Source organism: Chlamydomonas reinhardtii, chromosome 12 (assembly GCF_000002595.2).
Source record: "Chlamydomonas reinhardtii strain CC-503 cw92 mt+ chromosome 12, whole genome shotgun sequence".
Lineage (NCBI taxonomy): Eukaryota > Viridiplantae > Chlorophyta > Chlorophyceae > Chlamydomonadales > Chlamydomonadaceae > Chlamydomonas > Chlamydomonas reinhardtii.
In genome coordinates this window covers 2345776-2368006 of record NC_057015.1, presented here as the reverse complement: position 1 = coordinate 2368006, position 22231 = coordinate 2345776, and the positions used below count along the sequence as shown (strand labels likewise).

Below are 22231 nucleotides of genomic sequence, written 5' to 3'. Positions count from 1 at the left end.
GTTATTGTCTCCGGGGCCTTGGACATAACTCGTTAAAACCCAAAGGCCGCCCCAGACGCGTCTGGACTGCTGACAAAGAGAAAATCGATTCAAGTGCATAAAAAGCATACATGTATGCACTTGTATGTGCTGGCAGGGTCTCTTCTCATGCCAACCGTCTTTTCGCATTCTTCCCACCACGCTGACAAGAGCTCCTCACGTGGCGCTGATGTCTGATACTTCTGAAGTCCACTTCTACTCAAATGTTCCATCCCTGCCAGGAATAGGTACGCGGGCTGCCACTCGCTGTGCGGAGCCTACAGACCTGCGCCAGTTGAAGACAACTTTGCTAAACGAGCGGCTCCCGGCTCTCAAACCGATTATCGACTGCAAGCTCATAAATGTGGGGCAGAGACACGCAAACTGCGACGAGTTTATGGACCGCGAGCCCAGCGGCCCGATTCTCCAACTCTTCGGGCGAGGGCGCACCCCTCCTTGGCGCAGAGCTAAGCATGGATCCTTTGCGCCGCAAGGTATGCTTCGGCCTTATGGTTGCAGAATAGCTCAACGCCGGCGCTGGGTTATTGTTCGAGTGAGCGAAACTGGTCCAGGGCGAAACGTTCGTGTACAGCGCGTCCGGAAACAGTGTAGACATGCGCGTACGAGCGCGGAACTGGCTTGCAGCTTATCAGCTGTCTCTGTGAGCTTGGCACTACACTGATGCATCAGGGAAATGAGCTCCAGACCACTCGACCCGCACGCCCAAATGTCTTAATGCATATGTATGCACTAGAATGCTAGCTACGATGCAGGCCCGCCTTACCCAGGGTTTTGTGCTTCGCTCTCACTCGGTACCTGCCTGGGTTTCGTGCCTATTCGCTACGCTTGGCTATGTTGGTTTCACACAGTGCCTGCGCCGCCCGCCCTGGAGCCTGTCCGAGGAAATCACGTTTGTCCATCAGCACGCGGTGTTGGGCAACGCCTGGGCCAGGCTTGCGGCACATCTGCCCCAGCGGGATTCGTCAGAAGTAAAGGTGCGTCCAACTGCCAGTTTCCCAGAAACGGCGGCCCCCGTCAACCGTTTGTCAAACGATGTATACCAGTGGACCGCCAAACATGTTTCGATGTACGTATTTCTGACGGCGTAGGGCATGTTGCCTGGACCATCTATGCACAGGAAGAGCGAGGTAGTACTCCCTTTCCCAAGTCCGTTTGCCTCGGTCCTCGGTCATGCATACGCCCTCATTTCACCCTACGTGTGCAGAACATTTTCTACAGCACCACTCGCAGCAAGGGAGGCAACAACCGCCGAGTGCTCAGCACCTATGCACGCGCCGTGCAGGGCCGTGAGGACCAGCCGGAAAGCCGTGTGGCGGCGCTGGCGGCAGCGCTAGCTGAAGTGCCGGCGTGCGTGGCCACGGCCCAGGCCGCGCGTGTTGATGGCTGGGAGGAAGCGGCACAAGCCGCCGAGGACGCGGCACGACAACTGCGGCAGCTGCAACAGGCAGCCACAGGCCTGGGCTCCGCTGCTAATCAGCAGGCGAGTTACTCCCCAGTGGTGGTAGCCGCAGCAGCAGCACAAGCTGTGCCGGCACAGTTGCCCGTGCGCGACGGCAGCTCTGGCCAACAGCCGTATCAGCCCCGGAAGCAGTCGCCGGAGCCGCTGGCCGGTGCGGCTGCAGTGCAGACGCCTGCTGCTGCTGCCGACTTTCCACAGCGCAAGCAGCCGTCGCCACAACCTATGCCGGCGCTCTATCTTGACGCGAGCCCCAATCGCGGCCTGCATGTACCGCTGCTGCGGCTTGGTCGCGACAACAACAGCCACATCGCCAGGACGGCTGCTGGTGGCCTAGCCGAGCCTGCATATGACGAAGGCCCCAACAGCAATGACAGCAGCATCGCCAACAACCTCAGCCTGAGCGCCGTTCCCAGCAGCCTCGGCGTGCCGACTATGCCGGCGCGGCGAGTGCAGGCAGACATGAGCAGCTTAGTGTATACGGATAGTGGCGGCGGAAACGGCAGCACCCAGGTCGCAGTCCCCAGCAGCGGCAGCGCTGACGGCGTCGCGGACTCTACTGCCGATCACGGACTGTTGCTGCTGCTGGCAGCGGCGGAGGGCGCCGCCGGCGCCGCTGCTGGCCCCACGCAAGGCTTCATTGCTCCTGCCGTCGGCCGTCGGCCCGTTGAGGCCGCAGCAGCACAGGCGGCGCTGCCGAGCATTGGCAGCGGCGGCAGCGACAGCGCAGACAGGATCGCACGGCGTCTGCAGGAGCTGGAGGAAGGTGTGTTCGGCGCTATGGGGTCTGACCTCGCTTGGGGGAGCGCCGCGGCACCTGCCGCAGAAAGCCGGCGGGCGCGGGAGTGGGACGAGCTGACCGCTGCAAAGCGCCAGCGGGTTGCGTCTTGTGACGGCGCGAATGCGCCTGTGTTTCCGGCTGCCGGTGCTGGCGAGATTGATGGGAGCAGCATCCGTTGCAGCGAGGTCACGGCGGCCGATGTGTCCGCCATAGCCGCACGGCTGCGGCAGTTGACAGCAGGAGACGGCCTTGCAGCTGCCCACCTGCTGTTACAGCAGCTGCTGCAGCCGCAGACCGGGGCTGCTGCCGCGACAGGCGGCGGCGGTTACAGCAATGGCCGCGGTGAGGCAGGGCAAATGCTCGGGAGCGGTGTATATGGCGTGGCCTCGAGCTGGACGCAGCAGCAGCCTCCTCAGCCCCAGCAGCCGCCTCTGCATGTTCGGCCACTCGATGGGCGCGGTGGCAATGACTGGCGAGTGTCGCTCCACGGGTACGGTGGTGCCGGCACTGGACCGCAAGGGGCCTCGCCTGCTCCCATGTCTGAGCCGCTGCTGTCCCTTCGATGGTGTTCGCGCACCGCCGCAAACAATGGTGCTAGTGGTGGCGGCAGCTCTGCGGCAGTTGCCGCGGTTGGCGGCCATGGAGGAGTCGCAGCTGCAGCAGGCGCGCTGCAGCCCCCAGCGGCGGCGGCAGCGGCAACTGAGCGGCTGGGCGGGCGAAGCCTGTACGCGGCCGAGCGCCAGCAGGTGACACAGGCGGCGGCGGCCGCGGCGGCGGCGGCAGTGCTCGCGCGCTACGGCCGCGCCAGCGCGCCAGCGTACGCGTGCAAGCAGTAGCAAGTAATGTTGCTGGTGGTAAATGCCTGAACGCAGGCGGATGTACGGCGGCGGCCGTTGTACTTTTACGTAAGGACGTCGGGTATCAAAGCTAATGAATAAGCATGGGGTGGCGCTTTAAAAAGGTTCTGGTTTTGACGCTGTGCAATGCAACACTGCTTAACGTGTTACACAAGAGTGAGCGGGCCATGACGTTGTTGTATGTGTGGCGTCTATGTGCTCGTCACTGCCACCGTGAATGTTACCCTATGCTTGTGGGGACGTCCGGTGGCGATGGCATTTACGCTTTGCGCTGCTCAACGGGTACCGTGTGCACAACAAGAAACCACGGGGGTTCAAGAAACAAAGGGCAACTGTTTGCCTGTCTTACCTGTGTTACGAAAGATGGTGGTCGGTACTCGAGGGAATGAGGGAGAAGTGGTAAGATTGCAATGCATTGTTTGCAGCAAAGCGAGCGAAGCTCGAAGCATATTACAGCGTTGGTTATCCATGTGGATGGGGACGCCATCATCACCCCTATTTATGAGGGGGCCGCTGAGCGCAAGCCGCACACGCACACCGCGTGTATTTCCTAAGCTGCGGACTATGATGACTTGATTCAAGGGGAACAGACTCATGTTGCGTATTGCAGAGGCAGGGGTCGTTGTGGCGTGAATGAAGCGCGGGCGGGGCGGGTCTCTCGGGCCCCTCTCGTGCGAAGCCTCGGAGTTGCTCTGTAATGTGGGGCGCAGAGTCCGCAAGAGCAGCAATCAGGTAGCTGCAGTGTTGGTAACCGCGCAGCCGCGCAAGGCTCCTCCCTCGGTCTCTCGGTCTCTCCGCGTCACCGTCCACAGTTCATTGCACTCCGATGAAGGCACTGCATGCGATTACGCAGTCTGTATGTGTACTACCTGCCTCAGTCCATACTGCCTGCCACCAGCCCATACTACTGTGGGATGAAGGCCTGACGGCGCGTAATTCCCATCCACAGGGCATCCCCGGCTTGTCATTACGGCGGTTCCTGCTACATTGTCCCCTGAGGCGCCTGTCCTCTGTCAGCAGGCTGTCCATTGCATCCTGGGCGCTGCACCTTTTGTGATTGAAGCTTGCACCGCTCGCCTATACCTTCATTGGCGCCGCGCTGTGCCACTTTCATGCAGTGTTTCTTGCACACATCACGATCTATCCTGTGTGGCGGCTGTCGCTATGGGCGATTCTGTGACAGGAGGGATGGGAGCTGATATGATCCACTTATTGACTCCTTACTGCCGTGTAGCGTTACAAACCGCCACGGCCCCAAACGATAATCCCAATCTCTCAAACCGACAATAGCCTCCACTCATGCCTCAAGCGGCCTAGCAACTCATTCGTGGCCCTCAGCGGCCTCCTACCTCCGGCCTCGCAGCTCCCGATACCCCACCAAGTCCGCCGTGCCCGCCCCAGCCCGCCCGTGTTGAGGTTGCACTAGTGGCCGAAAGTGCTGCCAGTACTGGGTGTGTCGCATGTATGAAGTGCCTGATAGCAGCAGAGTCCAGACAACCACGCACGCCGCAGCGCCCACGGGTGCCACCACATTAATCCGCGGCGGCACCAGGGGGGGCGGGTGGGTTGTCACCGTCCCGGCAGAGGGACGATCCGAAATACAGTACAGAAGCACAACGGCAGATAAGGCGCCGTGTGCTCCTGACGCGTACAAGACCCAGCTCGGTTCGGCCCCATGCACAGGCACGTACCCGAGCGTCCTGCGCCGTGCGTGACTCTAACGCAACACGGCAGTTACGTCGCAATAACTAGACTTATCTCCACTGCGCTGCGATAAGTCAGCGCTTATTGACTCCTTACTGCCGTGTAGCGTTACAAACCGCCACGGCCCCAAACGATAATCCCAATCTCTCAAACCGACAATAGCCTCCACTCATGCCTCAAGCGGCCTAGCAACTCATTCGTGGCCCTCAGCGGCCTCCTACCTCCGGCCTCGCAGCTCCCGATACCCCACCAAGTCCGCCGTGCCCGCCCCAGCCCGCCCGTGTTGAGGTTGCACTAGTGGCCGAAAGTGCTGCCAGAGTTTGGTAGTAGTCCTCAACGCGGGGAGGTCATGGTGCGGGCGACGGCAGCCCTGGTGGCTGGGCTTGATTGGCTTCGCGTATGCAGCTCTTCTCGCAAAGCGCTCGGCCCAACGGCCGGTCACGCAAACCAAGGTGCGGTCGGCGGTGATGGCGGCGGCGTTCGTGCCCTTGCGCTACCGAAATCATGTGTCTCGAACACCGCGGAGCGCTCCGCCCATCGCCTTGCTTGCGCACGAACGTACGGTCCTAGTTGCACACTCGACAGCGGTCGATAGAACGAGCTTCGTGCTTGGGGATATTGGCTGCACGAGCAGCACCATCACATGGGGATGAGCGCCGCCGGAGGCGCCGCCGGCACCTGCTGCAGGCGGCGCAGGGCGACGCCAACGCGGGGCCTGACAGCGCCACACTCCGTCGGTCATGGGCGGTCAATGGTCACTACCAGAAGACAAGCAGCAATAGGAACACGACTGGCGTTGCAAGGGCCATGATACCAGACTCACAAACGTATCAGGTGCACCAATGGCCACGACAGAAACACACATGCATTGTCCCGCGTGCGCCAGCCACGCAGACGACGCCGGGGCGTTACAGGGAAACACATGCATCCTTGTTCAGGTGTGTGGCTTCTGGGCAGCTGTGGCCGTCCGTGTGCCTAGGAAAGGTAACAGTGCGTGTTGGCACGTGTTGGCACGAAGCACTGGAGACCTCGCTCGGTACTCTCTACCGGCCCCCAGGGCCATGCCATAACACGTGTTGACGTTGTAGGCTGCTCGGAACAACCTTGGGAATAATAACAACTTCGTGACTCGAAGCTGGGACAGACTAGCCAACATGAGCCACGCAGGAGAAGGCGCGAGGTGCAACACTAGAGCGGTTTTACGTACGCGAGTCACGCGCGGCAACCTGCCCTTCACCCGCGCCGTCGTGGTGTAGGATGCGGGCAGCCATGCCCAGCCGTGCAGCATGGCCACGAACACTAATTTCTTTCTTGCTAGCTAGGTGCCATGCTTGAGATTTGCAGTGTCTTGCATAAGAGTCACTACCAATCAAGCAGTAGGTACACCCATAGATAGCATCACCCCGGCGGACGCAGGACAGGCGCGCACGTGAATGCCTCCAAACGCCGCGGGGATGCATGCACACAATGTCCCGTACGTGCCGATACCGTACGCCACGGCGGCTGTGGGGTGTACCGTAATAGCAGGGAGGGCAACATGAAGGGTAACACCTCAGCAACCCCAGCAAGGCTGGCCTGGTCGAGCGGCGCGGAGGGGTGAAGGATACCCGGCACGCGTGGAACACGCAATGTATCTATAGTGATAGAAGGCGTAGTGATGGGAGGAAATAAGGAGCACTCGGGGCCGCGATGGCGGGTTGGATGCGCCACGGGCCCCGGCCCAGCCAAAGGGAGCGAACGCCGGGCGGAGCCGGTGGGTGAGCGACTCGAGGGACGTGCCAGTAGTGAACCCATCGCAGTGGCGGATGGGTCATCCAATGTGAGAGATGATACAGCCACGCCGGCAGCCAAACTCCGCACTCGCCCACGTACGGGCACGTTGTGGTACTGCTGTGAGGAGGCCGGGCTGAGTTGGGATGCCTGCCGACTGCCAAGCCCGCAGGGCACTGTCGGCCTGGCTACCCACATGTGAGCCTGTGTCGCCATACGCTCTTAATAGTAATGACATATAGCACACTGCTCCTAGCACTTCGGTGATAAGTAATTGCCCCGCCGGGTGAAGTAAGGCCGGGGCTGAAAGGAACCAAGGCTGGTTCCCTAGGCGTCCACTGGCGAGTGGGCAGGCGACACATTCAGTTGGCATTGACGTGCAGGGGTTCCTGTTGACGTGCGTTGCGGAACTAATGCGTACGTTGGCTTGGGTCTCTGGGTTCATGAGGCATTGACAGAACACGCTGCCCCTGCTATGGTTCTGACCAAGGAACATGTATGCATACATGTCCTGAAGGATTGGCAGGGAGCGTGCCGCACAGCACGCAAGCCGCGTGACTACGGTAAGCATGACGCCATAACGTGACACAGATGCCGGGCATGCCATACAGGCGGCCAACGCTACGGCACAAGCCAGCTTGACGCGTCCACAGATACATACATGGCGCCTGACACCTGGATAGGAGCTATCAGTCTGACTGTGGGTCGATGCTACCCCGGCATGGATCTGGGTTGAACGGTTGGTGGTACCATCGCGCGGGCGTGGCGGGTCGAGTAGCGTGTTTCATGCACGGCACTCCCGCTAACCAGCTACACACCGCAGTGTACTGGTTATCCAACAACTACATTCAGACCATTCTGGTATCCCACTCAAACCTGCGCCAAGTGTCAGGAAAAGCGCTTGCCAAGTCGGCTACCCGCTTTCACAGGATGGCGAGCGGGTGGCTGGCATGTGTACAGGCGGGTGGGCCAACAAGAGGGGAGGGCGGATGGGTGCCGTGACTCGGTGGTGGGCCCCACCGCGAGCAGCAACAGCCCAGCCCAACACACGGGCGCCATCTAAACCCACCAAGCAGGCTGTGATCCCAGCTCCGACCGTATCTCGCAACAAAATGTTGGTTGGGCAGGGTCGGGCTCACTGCGTGACACAGCGTCCGATGCCTGGTGCAGGGCTGCACGAAGGCATGTTTATGCGTCATGCGGTATTGTTATGCGTCATGCGGTATTGTTATTGGCAATAGCATGCTGGCCGAACTGCACAAAACTCCACAATTCGGCACTTGGGCCTAGCGCACACATCGAATGCATATAGGTTGGCTTGGGGTGCGTCAGCCAAACTACAATGGTGATGCCGCGTGATAGTATGATGTGCGTGCGGACCTCAAGACGTACAGGGTGACGCATGATCACGTAAGCCCGCTCCGTTGTCAACACGAAGCAATAGCGAGGCGCAGGCTTGCCGTGCACGGCACACTCAAGGCGTATTGCGACAGGGCACGCAGCAGGGCACGCAACAAGTCGAAGCGTCCATAACGACAGGGCAGGCAGCATAATTGCATGCGGCACACGGGCAATATCGCAAGACACATGATGCGAGGCGCAAAGCCTGTTGCTGGCGGCACACACGCCGTATCCGAACGTGGCGCTCAGACCACACATTGTCCACAACGCAAAGGCATGTACAACGAAGGCACGTAAGCATTTCAATGCCGTCTATAATCCACAACGCAAGAGTGTGGAGCCCGTTGCTTGCGGCACACAGGTCGTATCATAAGGGCACGTATGCCATCTATTACCCAAAAGCAAGGGTGAGCTGTTGCTTGCGGCACACAGGTCACATCATACGGGCACGTATGCCGTGAATTGTCCATAAAACAAGGGTGCAGAGCCCGTTGCTTGCGGCGCACAGGCCGTATCATAAGAACACGTACGCGGCGCATTGTCCATGAAGCAAGGGCGCGGAGCCCGTTGCCTGCGGCACACAGGCCGTATCATGAGGGCACGTACGCCGTGAAGTGTCCATGAAGCAAGGGCGCGGAGCCCGTTGCCTGCGGCGCACAGGCCGTATTATGAGGGCACGTACGCCGTAAATTGTCCATGTAGCAAGGGCGCGGAGCCCGTTGCTTGCGGCGCACAGGCCGTATCGTAGGGGCACGTATGCCGTCCATTGTCCGTGAAGCAAGGGCGCGGAGCCCGTTGCCTGCGGCACACAGGCCGTATCATAAGGGCACGTATGCCGTCCATTGTCCATAAAGCAAGGGCGCGGAGCCCGTTGCTTGCGGCGCACAGGCCGTATCATAAGGGCACGTATGCCGTCCATTGTCCATAAAGCAAGGGCGCGGAGCCCATTGCTTGCGGCACACAGGCCGTATCATAAGGGCACGTATGCCGTCCATTGTCCATAAAGCAAGGGCGCGGAGCCCGTTGCTTGCGGCGCACAGGCCGTATCATAAGGGCACGTATGCCGTCCATTGTCCATAAAGCAAGGGCGCGGAGCCCATTGCTTGCGGCACACAGGCCGTATCATAAGGGCACGTATGCCATCCATTGTCCATAAGGCAAGGGCGCAAAGCCCGTTGCTTGCGGCGCACAGGCCGGATCCCAACGGCACACACGCCCTTTCCCCAAGGGCACGCGGGCCCTGCGGCCTGGATAGGCAGACAGGAGAAGTACCGCGCCAAAAGCCCTGAGGTCTTGGGGAGGTGGGGGTGGCACGATGGAAGATGAAAGGTATTGCACAAAGCTGTGAACTGTAAAGCGACGGGTAGACACGAAGGCACGGCAAGCAGGACCGCGCATGGCAAGCAAGTAGCCCGCCCGCACAGCTGTGCATGCCCTTTTGCTTTCAGTGACTTGCCGAACGCCTTGTCCGCAACGCTTCGCGCGCCTTTGCTCCGCTTGAAAGCTCCGCTCTGCTCCGATTTGCTCCCGAATGCGGCCCCCGAACCAAAGCGTGGTCCAAAGCGCCAGAGAAGCGTCGAAGGGCATTCCCTTACGATCAGAGAGCGAGCGTGATCAAGCTAAGGGGTTCCATTGAGCAGGATCGCGCAACAAAGCGCTGCAACTCCGTCTGAGTGTATATTAAACGCTTATTCGGTCCAGACATGGTAAAGTATAGTTAGAACCAGGTATAGGATTGCAAAGAAAGTCCAGAAATGTAGGGAACGTTTAAGTGCGACACACTGAGGTCACCGTCCCGGCAGAGGGACGATCCGAAATACAGTACAGAAGCACAACGGCAGATAAGGCGCCGTGTGCTCCTGACGCGTACAAGACCCAGCTCGGTTCGGCCCCATGCACAGGCACGTACCCGAGCGTCCTGCGCCGTGCGTGACTCTAACGCAACACGGCAGTTACGTCGCAATAACTAGACTTATCTCCACTGCGCTGCGATAAGTCAGCGCTTAACAGGAAGTCACTTCGCACGTCAGTGTTGGCCTCGCGCTCTGGCACTCTCGCGCGCCATGTTCGCCAATACACCCGGTCAGCCGTCGAATATTTCTCTCACAACCAAGCAGTGAGCCGACACCGACAACGACGTGACAGACGCCAGCCGGGCCAACCCAAGCCAAAGTCATGCCACTACTGCTCTACTGCAGCACCCCGGGCTGTGGCCTCGCAGCGCGGCAGCCCCCGCAGCATGCCAGCCGACATTGTGGGTCATGCAATATGTCACAGCAGGTGAAACCACAAATCTCCCCCTGCTGAGCACGCGCCTCACTGAGCCACTCAATGTCCAGCTCCATCATTTGCCACTGGTTGCCACTTCCTTGAATCACACGAGCTCCTGTCCAAATCCCAACCCAACCTGTGTACCCACTGCGCCACTGTGCCCCTGCCCTGAGCCGCTGCCACCCAGCCAACTCTCTAACCTCACCCACCCAACGCATGGCGCTCTCCCGTCTCCGCCGTCAACCACAGCCTCAAAGAATTGCCGCAACCGCACCCCCCGCAGCCCTACCGACAGGCCCCTGAGCTCCTCACAGCTGCGGCAGCTTCTTCACAATCTCCTGCTCCAGCTTGGCCACGTATTGCAGCTGGTGCGTCAGCGACACCGCGGCGCCCATATCGCCCGCCCGGAAGGCGGCGCTCAGGCGTCCCACCAGCCCCTCCTGCTGCCGCCGGTTGTGCGCCAGCAACTGCGCCAGCGCTGCGGGGTCATCCGTGCCCTCCACCTCCTCTCGCGCCTCAAGAACCTGTGTGTGTGTGTGTGTGTTAAAGAGCACAAGGAAATCGTTGCGCAAAGACAGTGTATGCGATGCAGCAAAGCGACGGTTTACCTGAAGTTACCTGAAGTTACCTCGCATACCTGCTGCGGTGAGCCGCCGGTCTTACCAACCGGAAATCGCGCAACCCCCGCTACCCTAACCTCGAGGGGGGATTCGTGTCAACACGCTCTCAAGGGTGCAAACCCATGCATGTGCTCACGGTACCGTGAGGCCCAGGCACTCCTACGATTCCTAGCTCCGCGTCGCTACTCCTGGCCGCTAAGTCCAAGCTCCCGCCCAATCCTCGATGAAACTCTCACCTACGAGCGAATAAGAAAACAACAGAGCACAGGGCGGCAGCAGGGGAGTGTCACGAACAAGTGTGTGTGTGTGTGTGTGTGTGTGTGTGTGTGTGTGTGTGTGTGTGTGTGTGTGTGTGTGTGTGTGTGTGTGTGTGTGTGTGTGTGTCACAAGCCGCAAAGGGCATATGTGTGTGGGGGAACGCGAAGGAGTATGAGGTGCGGTTTTCTGGTTGCGCTGAGCGGGGCGAGGGTTGAAGCAGGCACAGTGCCAACCTCTCGTCATCCTTGCGCTTTCCTGACACGCAGGAACTCTCGCCATGCCACAGCACTGCACACGATACCGTCAGCTCGTGTGCTGCCCGTGCCCTGCGCCGTGCCTCACTTGCGCTGCCGCGCCCCACACACGGTACTCGTACAGCCGCCCACCGCCCACGGCCCCACACCCACCTCCATGAGCAGCTCTGGGTCATCGATGGTTCCCTCAAACGCCTCGCCCGCGTTCACGCCCTTGCTGGCCAGCAGGTAGTTGGCTCGCGACAGCGGCGACTTGAGGATGGAGTAGGCGAGGTTGATGACGGAGGCGTGCTGCGCGCTGAACTCGCGCTCCTGCGGCGGCTTGTGCCCCATCTGTTCGTTTTATGTGTGTGGTGGTGGTGGCGGGGGCAGGGAGAAGGGTTGGGGTGGAGGGGGGGCTTTAGATATGTGTCTAGGGACAATGGCGATGATGGGGAGGGAGACGGTGACAGGCCGTGATGCGGCCCAGGCTTACGCGCGAGCGACGGCGTAGGGGACGGCAACGTGTGGGGCTGGGCCCGTTGCAGGTGCCAGGCCCTGCGGCGCTGTGTTCTGTGCTGTCCGTGCGCCCGGCCAGCTAGACAGCAGTCACGCGCCACCCGCCATCATGGCCTGCCAAGCAACAGCCTCCAGCCACCGCCCCAGCGGCCGCCCACCCACCCCAGCCGCATACCCAGCTACATCCCCAGCGCCGCAGTTCCTGCGCCGCCGCCCCAGCGCTGCCAACCCTAGCCGCCTCCCCAGCCGCATCCCCAGCCACCGCCGCCGCCGCACTTTGTCTGGGTGCAGGTTCCACTGCAGCTGCTTGTAGCGCTTCTCCAGCAGTTGTGGGTCGATGTCGAATGAGCTGTCCGGCCTGGGGGCGGCGAGGGCGATGCGGGCGGAGACGGACAAACCACAGGAGTAGCGGTGTCAGGAAGCATCAGGTGCAGCCCGGGTCAGTCCCGCCACTGGACCTTGCCCACAACTACCACAACCACCGACACCAACACCGACACCACCAGCAGCAGCAGGAGTCCATCACTGCAACTGCAAGCATCTGCATACGGCCGCCCTCCTGCGACCCTGCTTCCCATGGATCCCGCCCCTCGCCCGCCAAGCCGCCCCTGCGTGTGTGCCTCCGCGGGCCCATGTTCCCGGCCAACGCACGGCTGCCGGCGCCGCCCATCTCGCCGCCCTGCCGGCAACTCACAGTGAGAAGAGCTCGAAGTAACTCAGCGACTCGTCAGGTGGCTGTACCGTCGCACAGCCGTTGCACACCAACCCGCCGCGCTTCACAAGTTTGTCGCAGCCACGACATGCCTTCTCCACCTCCTCTAGTGTCAACACTCTCCGCGGCGCCGGCTTGGCGCCGCTGGCTGCGCCGCTTTGCTGGGGTTGCTGGTGGTGCGCGTGGTCGTGCGCGCAGGCGGGGCCGTGTTGTGGGCACGCCGCGGTGTGCGCCGTCCGCCACTGCGTGACGCTAGATGAAGATAGCTGAGCTCTGGAAGCGTACTGGCGAACGGCTAGGCTCGTGGCAGGCTCCGCGGGGCTGTAGGATGTGGAGGGTCGACAGTTGCCATCAAGCGCTGCCTCACTCTGGGCCAGCGCGCCCAACAGTCGCGGCTGACCCCAGACTACTAGCTCCAAGCATGATTTGGGCAGCAGCGACGCAAGCCGCCGAGCGCTCATAGTAAGCGCAAAACCTTCAGCGCCAGACGCGTGTGAATTGACGTTCAGATGTTACAAGTTTTACCTGCGTAAATATAACGTGCAATTTAGAAACCAATTGGGCTGCTTGCGAGGCCATTTGCATTGCAGGTTTTGCATCAGAACTCTCGTTGGCCCAATTCGCCCAAACCCTTCAGGCACGGTTGTAATAGTCACTGCAAGCATCTTTATTTCCATAGCTGCATGTATGTGCTAGCAATCGTGCGCAATCGGTTCGTGAAACAGAAACTGATCCTTCATTTGGGCTCGCCAAGTTTGTCGCGGCGCTTTGAGCCATAATGCCCACTGCATCCACAGTGAAGATTGCTGGTGCAAGCGCTCTAGCAGCTGCCATGCTTGCGGCGGTCAGCAGGCCACGCGCGGTGGGGCGACTGGTGCGGGGCATTGTGACACGGGCAGCGGGCGGCCCTGTGTACACGCCCCTGCCGCCTCCCCAGAAGGTGCGTGCGCTTAGCGAGATACGCTGCACGATTCATCTTCCTCCTGCCTTCTTATGGCGCATGCTATTTGCAGCGCCTGTGCAGTGGGGTGGGTCCCAGCAATCTTGGAATGGCGCTTCTCACTTCGAAGCGCCTGCCTTGCGTTGACCCCCGTGCTTGCTCATCTGAGTTTCTGCATCCGTCCTTCGCCTTCCCTCGTCTTAAACTTGATGCCCTCACGCAACACAATCATAGGTTAAGGTGGCACTGTGTCAGCTGCACGTGACCGCGGACAAGGAGCAAAACCTTAGAACAGCCCGCAAGGCGATCGAGGTGCGCACGTGGATGTACTGTATGCGGCCGTGCGGGATACGGGATACACCAGATCGCAAATACGGCAACTGACGCGAGTGCGTGACACCGGCTGGCTCTTGCACACCATGTAAGGCGTGCCCGCTACCCAGGCCCCTTGCACCCTTCCCTGCCCTTCGCCCCGCCCCCCTCCCCCACCTCCATTACCACCTCGCCATCAGGACGCGGCCGCCGCCGGCGCCAAACTGGTTGTCCTGCCCGAGATGTTCAACTGCCCCTACTCCAACGACTCCTTCCCCACCTACGCCGAGGACATTGAGGGCGGCGCCAGCGGCAGCGTGGCAGCGCTGTCGGCGGCGGCCGCGGCGGCGCGCGTGACGCTGGTCGCGGGCTCCATTCCGGAGCGGTGCCAAGGCAAGCTGTACAACACCTGCTGCGTGTTCGACTCGAGCGGCAAGCTGCTGGCCAAGCATAGGTGTGTTGGTGTGCGTGTTTGTGTGTGTGTTTTGTGTGTGTGTGTGTGTGTGTATGTATGTGTGTGTGTGTGTGTGTGTGTGTGTGTGTGTGTGTGTGTGTGTGTGTGTGTGTGTGTTAAAGAGCACAAGGAAAACGTTGCGCAAAGACAGTGTATGCGATGCAGCAAAGCGACGGTTTACGGATGTTACCTGAAATTACCTCGCATACCTGCTGCGGTGAGCCGCCGGTGTGTGTGTGTGTGTGTTAAAAAACGAAACGAAAGCCCGCCCAGACGACGCCGGAGTTACTTACCGATACCCACCATTTTACCGAGCGTCGCGTGACTGTCGTGACCCAGGTAGTCATACTTACCCGCGATAAGCCTGGAACCCCACGGGCGACCATTCGGCCTGACCCCGCGATGCACCTGTATGCGTCCATGCTCCGCACCCTGGGCGCGCTAAACAACGTTTACCCAGCACGCCTAATTCCCGGATTCCCGCCCGCTGGTCGTAGTCGAGCTCACCTATAGGCAAAAGTGGAAGCATGGGAGCATGGTGTGTGTGTGTGTGTGTGTGTGTGTGTGTGTGTGTGTGTGTGTGTGTGTGTTTGTGTGTGTGTGTGTGATATGGTAACGGTGTGGTGGTGGGCGCACAGTATGTTGCTGGGGTTGGGGATGGTCTGGTGGTGACTGACCCAGGGTTCGGGCGGGCCCAGGGTACGAGGGTTGGAAATTCGGTGATGTGCACAAGCACAGATCGAGGAGCTGCGCACTCAACAAGGAGTGCAGGCTGTTGGAGTTTAGGAGCAAAGGCCAAGCGCAGACGTTGCCACAGTTTGGAAGTCGTTGCGAGAGGGCGTCCCCCGCTCGCGTGTCCCGACACCTCGCGCTCTGGGCTGGCCTGGTGTACAGTCCTTGGGTACGGAAAGAACTGCTTCGTTCTCGGCCAATGGCTACCCCCTCCCCCTCACGGCCGCAGGAAGGTGCACCTGTTCGACATTGACATACCCGGAAAGATCACATTCAAGGAGTCCCTCACGCTCAGCCCAGGCCCTGGGCCCACGGTGGTTGACACGGAGGCGGGCCGGCTGGGCATTGGCATCTGCTACGACATGTGAGGGCGGGTGGGCGTGGGGGCGTTGTTGCGTGTTTGGGGAGGGTGTGTGCATGTAAGCAACATGTGCTTGCTGCGACTGAATGCGGGGCTCTCGGAATTGTGGAGGGTACGAATACGACAGGGTGTACATGATGACACCGGCGGACCTGGCACCACGGCCGCCGTGTGTTGCCTCTTGACGCCTGCCCGCAACCCTGAACCCGCCCGCAGCCGCTTTCCCGAGCTGGCCCAGATCTACGCCGCACGTGGGTGCCAGGTGCTGATCTACCCGGGTGAGTGGGGGCTCACGGTCCGTGGAGTTGGCACGTGGAGCTGGCACGCTCGGCGTGTTGGCACGTTCGGCGCGTGGGCACGTAGGACGTGATGGCCACTCGTATTGCAAGCTCTCATGAGTCTCGATGAGGTGCCGACACTGCAGATGCACGCTCACGCTCACAACCGCACGCATCACTCGCTGCCGCACAAGCCCACTCACAGCGCTCGCTTGAACTCTTTACCACACCACTCGCACACGCACTCGCCCACCCACCCACTCCCTCCTGCTCACCCCCACCCCAGCACATGGACCGCCACGCCCGCTCCTGTTTGCACTGAGGCTCGGCTTCCATTCCCTCCCGCCCCCTGGCTTGCTCCTCATACCTCCCGCGCCCCGCCATCCACCCGCGCACAGGCGCCTTCAACATGACCACGGGCCCGGTGCACTGGGAGCTGCTGGCCAAGGCTCGCGCCGTGGACAACCAGGTCTTCGTGCTCACCTGCTCGCCCGCGCGCAACCCCGACTCCTCCTACCAGGTGAGGGGCGCGGTCGGCGGCACGCGTCGTGGCGTGACTCTGTCGTCGTCAATCGGAGGGGGGGGGGGCGCACCTGGCGAGGTGGTGGTGTGTCGTGTATGTCCCGCAGGCTACAGGTCGGGACAGGGACAACTGCAGCGGCACGCATAGCCCCCGAGCGCCGTATTCCGTCCCCCGCGCCTGACCCGCCCTTCCTCCCGCCTCTCCCCACCCCCTCCCATTCCTCTCTTACTCCTTTCCCTGCTCCTCTCCCCACCCAGGCCTGGGGCCACTCCACAGCCCTGGGCCCCTTCGCCGAGGTCCTGGCCACCACCGAGCACTCCCCCGCCACCGTGTTTGCCGAGCTGGACTACGCCCAGCTGGACGAGCGGCGTGCCGCCATGCCGCTGCGGCAGCAGAAGCGGCACGACCTGTACTTGCTGCTGGACAAGACGGCGTAGAAGAGGAGGGGATGGGGAGGAGGCGGAGAGGGAGCAGGACAGGTGGGGGAGGAGGAGGGATGGGTAAGGAGTAGGAGTTGGGAGGGGATTGTGTGTTACGCACGGTGGTGGGGCCCAGGGCGTCGGTGTCGTCGTCGTGCTGGGGACACGGAGGCCAAAGTGAGTAGGAGCTGGGGTGGGATTTGGTGAGTGGCTGACGTCTCAGTGCCAGGGGAGCTGCGCACAGGGCAGGGGTCGCAACAGGCTGGGCAGCACGGAGGTGCCGCAGGGCCACGGGGACTTGTCGGGGGCCGCCGAGCGGTGGAGCTGACGTAAGGCGCGTGCTGCCGGCGTCTTAACTGCGCAAGATACAGCACATGTCGATAAATGAGGATCGCTATTTAAGAATTATACTTGTAAACCTCACACTGGAGGCCGCTCGGATTTGCGAGCCCTTGGGCGGGTCGGACTGACTGACAGCACAAAACGCAGGGACGAGCCAGTCTGGCCCTTCAGCTGTTGAACCCGAATACATGTAGATGCTTACCCACATTCAACACAACACTTGAATTCGACGTCATCCTGCGATTGAGTCGGCCATGGCCCTACCAAGCTCCGCCGAGTAACCAGCACTGCATCAAAGCCTCAGGTCAGTACCACGCATATTTTCAAGCCTGCTGGCAATATTATTTGATAGCAAAGCAAGGAGCTAAAGGGGCGCTCGTCGGAAGAAAGGTCTGGGCATGGAGGGAGTGCGGGCGTAGGATCGTGCCTTACGGCGTCAGGATGGAGCACACGCTTTAATGTGTTTGGGTACATACATACCGAACGACTTTGTCGATGCGGTTTGGCAGCGAGCACGAGGGCCCGCATGCAGCCCGCTGCGCCAGGCCTTTCGCCTTCGTGCCAGCAGAGGGCTTGAGGTCAACCTCGTCTAATTGCTTTTGCGTTTGCTGCAGGTGGGCGTCTGACGGTTTCGGGCCGAAGACCTGTGGCACGAACCGCGGAAAAAGTGGGAGGGGAATATGGACCTGCTCAGGTGCGAAGAATGAGGTCGCGGGTGAGAAGTCCCCTGTCTTCCTGGGCCTCGACACTCGAACATCGTCGCAGTCGCACCGCACACGTCCTGCTTGGCACGCAAATCCTGTAAGCCACCTACCCAGTCCCACACCCCACCCAACCCCATGACTCATATCTTGACTGGCTGCTGCGTACGTGATTTTTGTCTTCCCACGTGTGCAGCCTCTCCCGCCTGCCCAAGCGGTCGCTCAGCGCCATGCCCTCCGAACCAGCCCTGCCGCCCATCTTCGAGGACCGCTCGGACTGCGAAGCGGACAAGCGCACATGGCCCCATAGCCTCTACCGATGGGGCACCACGGTCGGCTCAGCGGCCCTGGGCCCTTCTTCGCCTCCAGCTGCTGCTGATGGCTTCATGGCGCAAGTGGCTCTGCCGCCGATGCCGTCGCTGCGCCCCTTTCTGTGGGATGACCCCGGCTACCCCCACTCAATAGGCCACCACAGTCGACGTCGCGAAGACGGCGTTGGCAGCAGCGCTGGCGCTGGCGGAGGCGGTGGCAGTGCCTGCGCCTGCCTGAGGCGTGCGGCCGCACCTGCTCGCCACGCCATGCCGGACGCCTCTCCAGCCGCCACAGCCAGTACCACCTTAGACGGCACGGACAGCGGCGGTGGGGGCAGCGGCACTGGCAGTTCCAGTGGACAGCCCCCCAGTAACCTCAGCCGCAGCACCAGCTCGCATGGCACCCGTGCCATCGCCTCGGTACTCAATGTGAGTGCCCTTGCGTGTTTATAAAGAGTGCGTTCGGCCGTACCCCGCACGGCACTCTGACGGGCAGTGCGCCAGGCATGCATGATCATGCCGACGGCCATTACAGGTCTCAGGAGCTCTGTTGCCCTTCTTACCCGGAACCTCTGCCCTCCCTTTCCTCCGCCCTCCCTCACCACCGAACAACCGCAGCACGCCCAGCGCCTGGCGGACGTTCTACGTGCTGAGAACGAAGCGCTGCGGCTGCGCCTGGTGGCGCACCTCCACACACCGCTGGGTGAGAACGACTCGGCGTGTGCGCGCTCTGCTGGCACTCTTCTCATGATTCGCGTGCCTTCCAGTACCGCACCAATCCGTTTGCATTTACACGTTTGTATTCTTTCGGAACGTACATTTGCCATCTGTCTGCTTCATCACCGCGTGCGTGCCTTTCGCCTGCAGGGGGCCGGGAGGAAACCATCCAGCACCTCAGCCATATGGGGCACTTGGGAGGCGGCGGCGGGCTGCTGGCGGCGGCGGCGGCGAAAGGAGCGCCGTCGGTTGGAGGGCTGCCCCTGACACCTACCGGGGCAGCGGCCGCCGCCGCTGTGGGCGCGGAGTTGCGGTCCACGGTCCCTGAGCAACATCATCATCAGCGGATGCCGCTCGTGCCAGGATCGCCATCCACTGACACAACCGTAGCGGACGCGGCTGCGGCAGTGGTGGTGGCTGATGAGGCGTCGGAGCCCTGCGGGGAAGGCCTTATTCGGCCTGGCAACAGCGGCAGCAGCATTACCAGCAGTGCAATCAGCAGCAGCAGTGACTGCTGCACCCCCACAACACCAGGCACTACTGCCTGGGGCCACAGCTGCGCTGCTGACAACGGGTTCTTGGCCAGCTGTAGCTGTGGCAAGTGCTCCCGCAACGGCTGTAGCAGTCCTAGCACCGAGGACGGCAGCAGCAACTCTGAGGACACTGCACCCCAAAGGCAACAGGAGCAGCGGTGTAAGGTAAGCTTTGGCCAGCAGCCTTCTGCGGGCATGTGTGCGGTGAAAGGCGGCACCGTCGCCGCGCCAGCGGCTGCTGCTCTTGTTGCCGGCGGTGCTGGCCCTGCCGAGATCACTACCGCTGCCGGGCAGCTGATGAGGTCTCGGCGCTACAGCTGGCGGCGCCTGCAGGAGCTGAGTGGTTGCAACGGACTGCCGCCGCCACCACTAGCTCCGTCCTGCTAGCCCATCATGTCAATTTGGGTGCAGTGGGGAGCGAGCTGGGGGCCTGGAGCAATTCGTGCTTGAGGCCATTTTGGGGGGCAATTGTTGTGAACCTACTGCTGAGAGCGAGCAAACATATTGTTGCTCTGTGTGCGTGGCTGGGAACGCAGCGATGACGAGAGCCGGATGCCGGACAGTGACAGTCCGCTGGCGAGGGTGGCTAGCTGCCTGAGCAGCTGCTGAAACACGCTAGCTATTGCTGTTTATGGTTAATTAAGCGCGGTCGTATGCGTGACCGTAGTAACCTACATACGGCTGATTGATGACGCACTTGTTGGTTGCCATGCGTGTGCGGGAATGTGCGTCAGGGTCTGCTGGGCGACTTCACGGATGGCACGCTGCTGTCACTCCACGCAGGAACTCTGCTATTGCGTCATACGCACATTTATTATACGGCCTGCACGATATGACGATGGTACTTCATCTGCTGTATGGACGCAGAGCCTCAGCGGTTGCTAGCTAGGCTGTTAGCGCAATGGTCCTGGCGCACTCTACCCTCATGTGGAGAGGAGGGATATAGCTGCTGGCCATACATTCTCCACGCACGCCATCACAGCCCGCGCGCCCATCCATGGCACATGCGCCCGCCGCTGTCTAAGGCACACGCACGCACAGCACATGCATGAACGCGATGACACAGAAGGTGTGTGTGTATGTGTGTGTGTGTGTGTGTGTGTGTTACAGAGCACGAGGAAAACAGCGCGCAAAGACAGCATATGCGATCCAGCACCGTGACGGCATACGAATGTTACCTAAAATTACCTCGCATAGGTGTGTGCGTGCGTGCGCGCGCGCGCGTGTGTGTGTGTTAAAAAACGAAACGAAAGCCCGCCCAGACGACGCCGTGTGTGTGTGTGTGTGTGTGTGTATGTGTGTGTTAAAGAGCACAATGAAAACGTTGCGCAAAGACAGTGTATGTGTGTGTGTGTGTGTGTGTGTGTGTGTGTGTGTGTGTGTGTGTGTGTGTGTGTGTGTGTGTGTGTGTGTGTGTGTGTGTGTGTGTGTGTGCGCGCGCGATGGGACAGTGTCAAGGCAGGTTGGTGAAGTCCCGCAGGGTGCAGCGAATTCCCAGACCCCAGAAGGGGAACGTGTGCGTGTGTTGTGTGTGCGATGGGACAGTGTCAAGGCAGGTTGGTGAAGGCCCGCAGGGTGCAACGAATTCCCAGACCCCAGAAGAGGAAGGTGTGTGTGTGTGTGTGTGTGTGTGTGTGTGTGTGTGTGTGTGTGTGTGTGTGTGTGTGTGTGTGTGTGTGTGTGTGCGTGTGCGTGTTATCATACATACATGTCTGCTTTGCAGCATGGGGCGATTGCACTGCCCAGTGAATCCCCCACATGTGCTCTTGCCTTCACCACGCATTTTTGGAACTTTGAAGCTGATGGGCTTCGAGCGGCCGACCAAGCTGCAGCGGCCGCCATGGCCGCCGGCGGCGGCGGGGCCGGGCTGAGAGCCTGAACGGCGCTAGCAGGGCGTGGGGCTGAGGGTGCACGTGTTGATTGGCGGCGAGTGACGTGACTAGTTTGTTAGCTGCGGGTTAGCACGGACTGTGCACCCCACCCAACCGGCCACGTCCGGATTTGCGGGGATGCCAAAGGCCCCCAACATAGAGGCGTGTGCTTAGTAGGCGCCCGCGTCAAGGTGGCTGGGTTGATAACGATCCGGGATCAGCCCTTTTCCTGCCATAAGGCAGCCACCTCCTTGTTGGAACTTTAGTTCATGGTGCTGCGGGCATAAGGGAGTATGCAGTAGCATGCAGGCAGGCACAGACAGGGGCAATAATCCTATGGGGCTTCGCAGCAGGCCCGACGGAAAGCGGGATGCTGGCGAAGGGCACCAGCACGCAGGTTGCAGGCGCATAAACAGCTCTCATTGAGCCGCACATTCAGCGATGCGGGAACCCAAGTTGCTCATGCCTGCTCTAAGCTGTTTTCCGGTATTTTCGGGGTGGGCGGCCAGCCGGCCGCCGGCCGACGACATGGGATGCTGCAGCCTTGCAGGAACGGGGCAGGCGGCTCAGTTTCGTAGCCTTGTGGGAATTGGGCGTGTCCGCGCCCTGAGGTGGTGTGGCGGTAGGTGGCGCTATGCGGAAATCTCGTGGCAAGGCAGTTGGGCGACATGGGTCATTGAAGTGCAACCATAGGGTGCGGGGACGATGGGAGATGAAGAGGCGGGGCCCGGAGAGCGGAAGCAAGCGCAACTTCACATGAGCTTACAGCTATGGGCAATAATCCATTTCAAACAATGGCCCAGCATCCACCTCAGATGCGGCCGTACTTGGGCGGGCCGCATCGATTGGCCGCGCTCAGCAGAGGCGCAGGGCGATCGACGGGCGAGCTCAGTAGGTGCGAGCACGGTTCGTGTCGTCCCCAGATAGGTCCTGCCATACAGGTCGTCGACCAAAACGCAAACCGTAATCTTTGGCATGTAATATCGCCATTTGTGTTAGGGTGAGTTCATCAACGCGTTCAAAACCACAATCCAGGGTCGAGCCGGCCGAGCAGCCAACCGTTCCGAACAGACCATGAACGCGAGCGGTTTATGAGTTTAGGCACTCCCTCCTCCA

General features: G+C 60.9%; 4 protein-coding genes across 5 annotated transcripts; 3 read left to right on the top strand and 1 right to left on the bottom strand.

Moving 5' to 3' along the window:
- Positions 1–119: 119 nt before the first annotated feature.
- On the top strand, positions 120–3837 carry CHLRE_12g507500v5 (uncharacterized protein). The gene is made up of 3 exons (XM_043068181.1): positions 120–512; positions 888–1013; positions 1244–3837. The coding sequence occupies exons 1-3, from the start codon at positions 492–494 to the stop codon at positions 3110–3112; spliced, it is 2016 nt and encodes a 671-aa protein (XP_042918186.1). The 5' UTR covers positions 120–491; the 3' UTR covers positions 3113–3837.
- Positions 3838–7827: 3990 nt separating this feature from the next.
- On the bottom strand, positions 7828–13139 carry CHLRE_12g507559v5 (uncharacterized protein). Its single transcript, XM_043068188.1, has 4 exons — positions 12604–13139; positions 12186–12267; positions 11565–11744; positions 7828–10803 (listed from the first exon to the last, which is right to left on the bottom strand). Exons 1-4 carry the CDS (start codon positions 13080–13082, stop codon positions 10588–10590), a joined length of 957 nt encoding a protein of 318 aa, XP_042918185.1. The 5' UTR covers positions 13083–13139; the 3' UTR covers positions 7828–10587.
- A 130-nt stretch (positions 13140–13269) lies between these two features.
- Positions 13270–17069, top strand: CHLRE_12g507558v5 (uncharacterized protein). The gene is made up of 7 exons (XM_043068187.1): positions 13270–13561; positions 13796–13873; positions 14074–14327; positions 15289–15423; positions 15637–15698; positions 16097–16218; positions 16479–17069. Exons 1-7 carry the CDS (start codon positions 13400–13402, stop codon positions 16656–16658), a joined length of 993 nt encoding a protein of 330 aa, XP_042918184.1. The 5' UTR covers positions 13270–13399; the 3' UTR covers positions 16659–17069.
- A 110-nt stretch (positions 17070–17179) lies between these two features.
- CHLRE_12g507557v5 (uncharacterized protein) lies at positions 17180–22108 on the top strand. Of its 2 annotated transcripts, none has more exons than XM_043068185.1 (5): positions 17180–17676; positions 17880–18423; positions 18613–18697; positions 18862–19409; positions 21044–22108. In XM_043068185.1, the coding sequence occupies exons 1-5, from the start codon at positions 17663–17665 to the stop codon at positions 21113–21115; spliced, it is 1263 nt and encodes a 420-aa protein (XP_042918183.1). In that variant the 5' UTR covers positions 17180–17662; the 3' UTR covers positions 21116–22108. The 2 variants fall into 2 exon arrangements, with proteins under 2 accessions (XP_042918183.1, XP_042918182.1); XM_043068186.1 differs by having other exon boundaries at positions 17480–17676.
- The last annotated feature ends 123 nt before the right edge of the window (positions 22109–22231 follow it).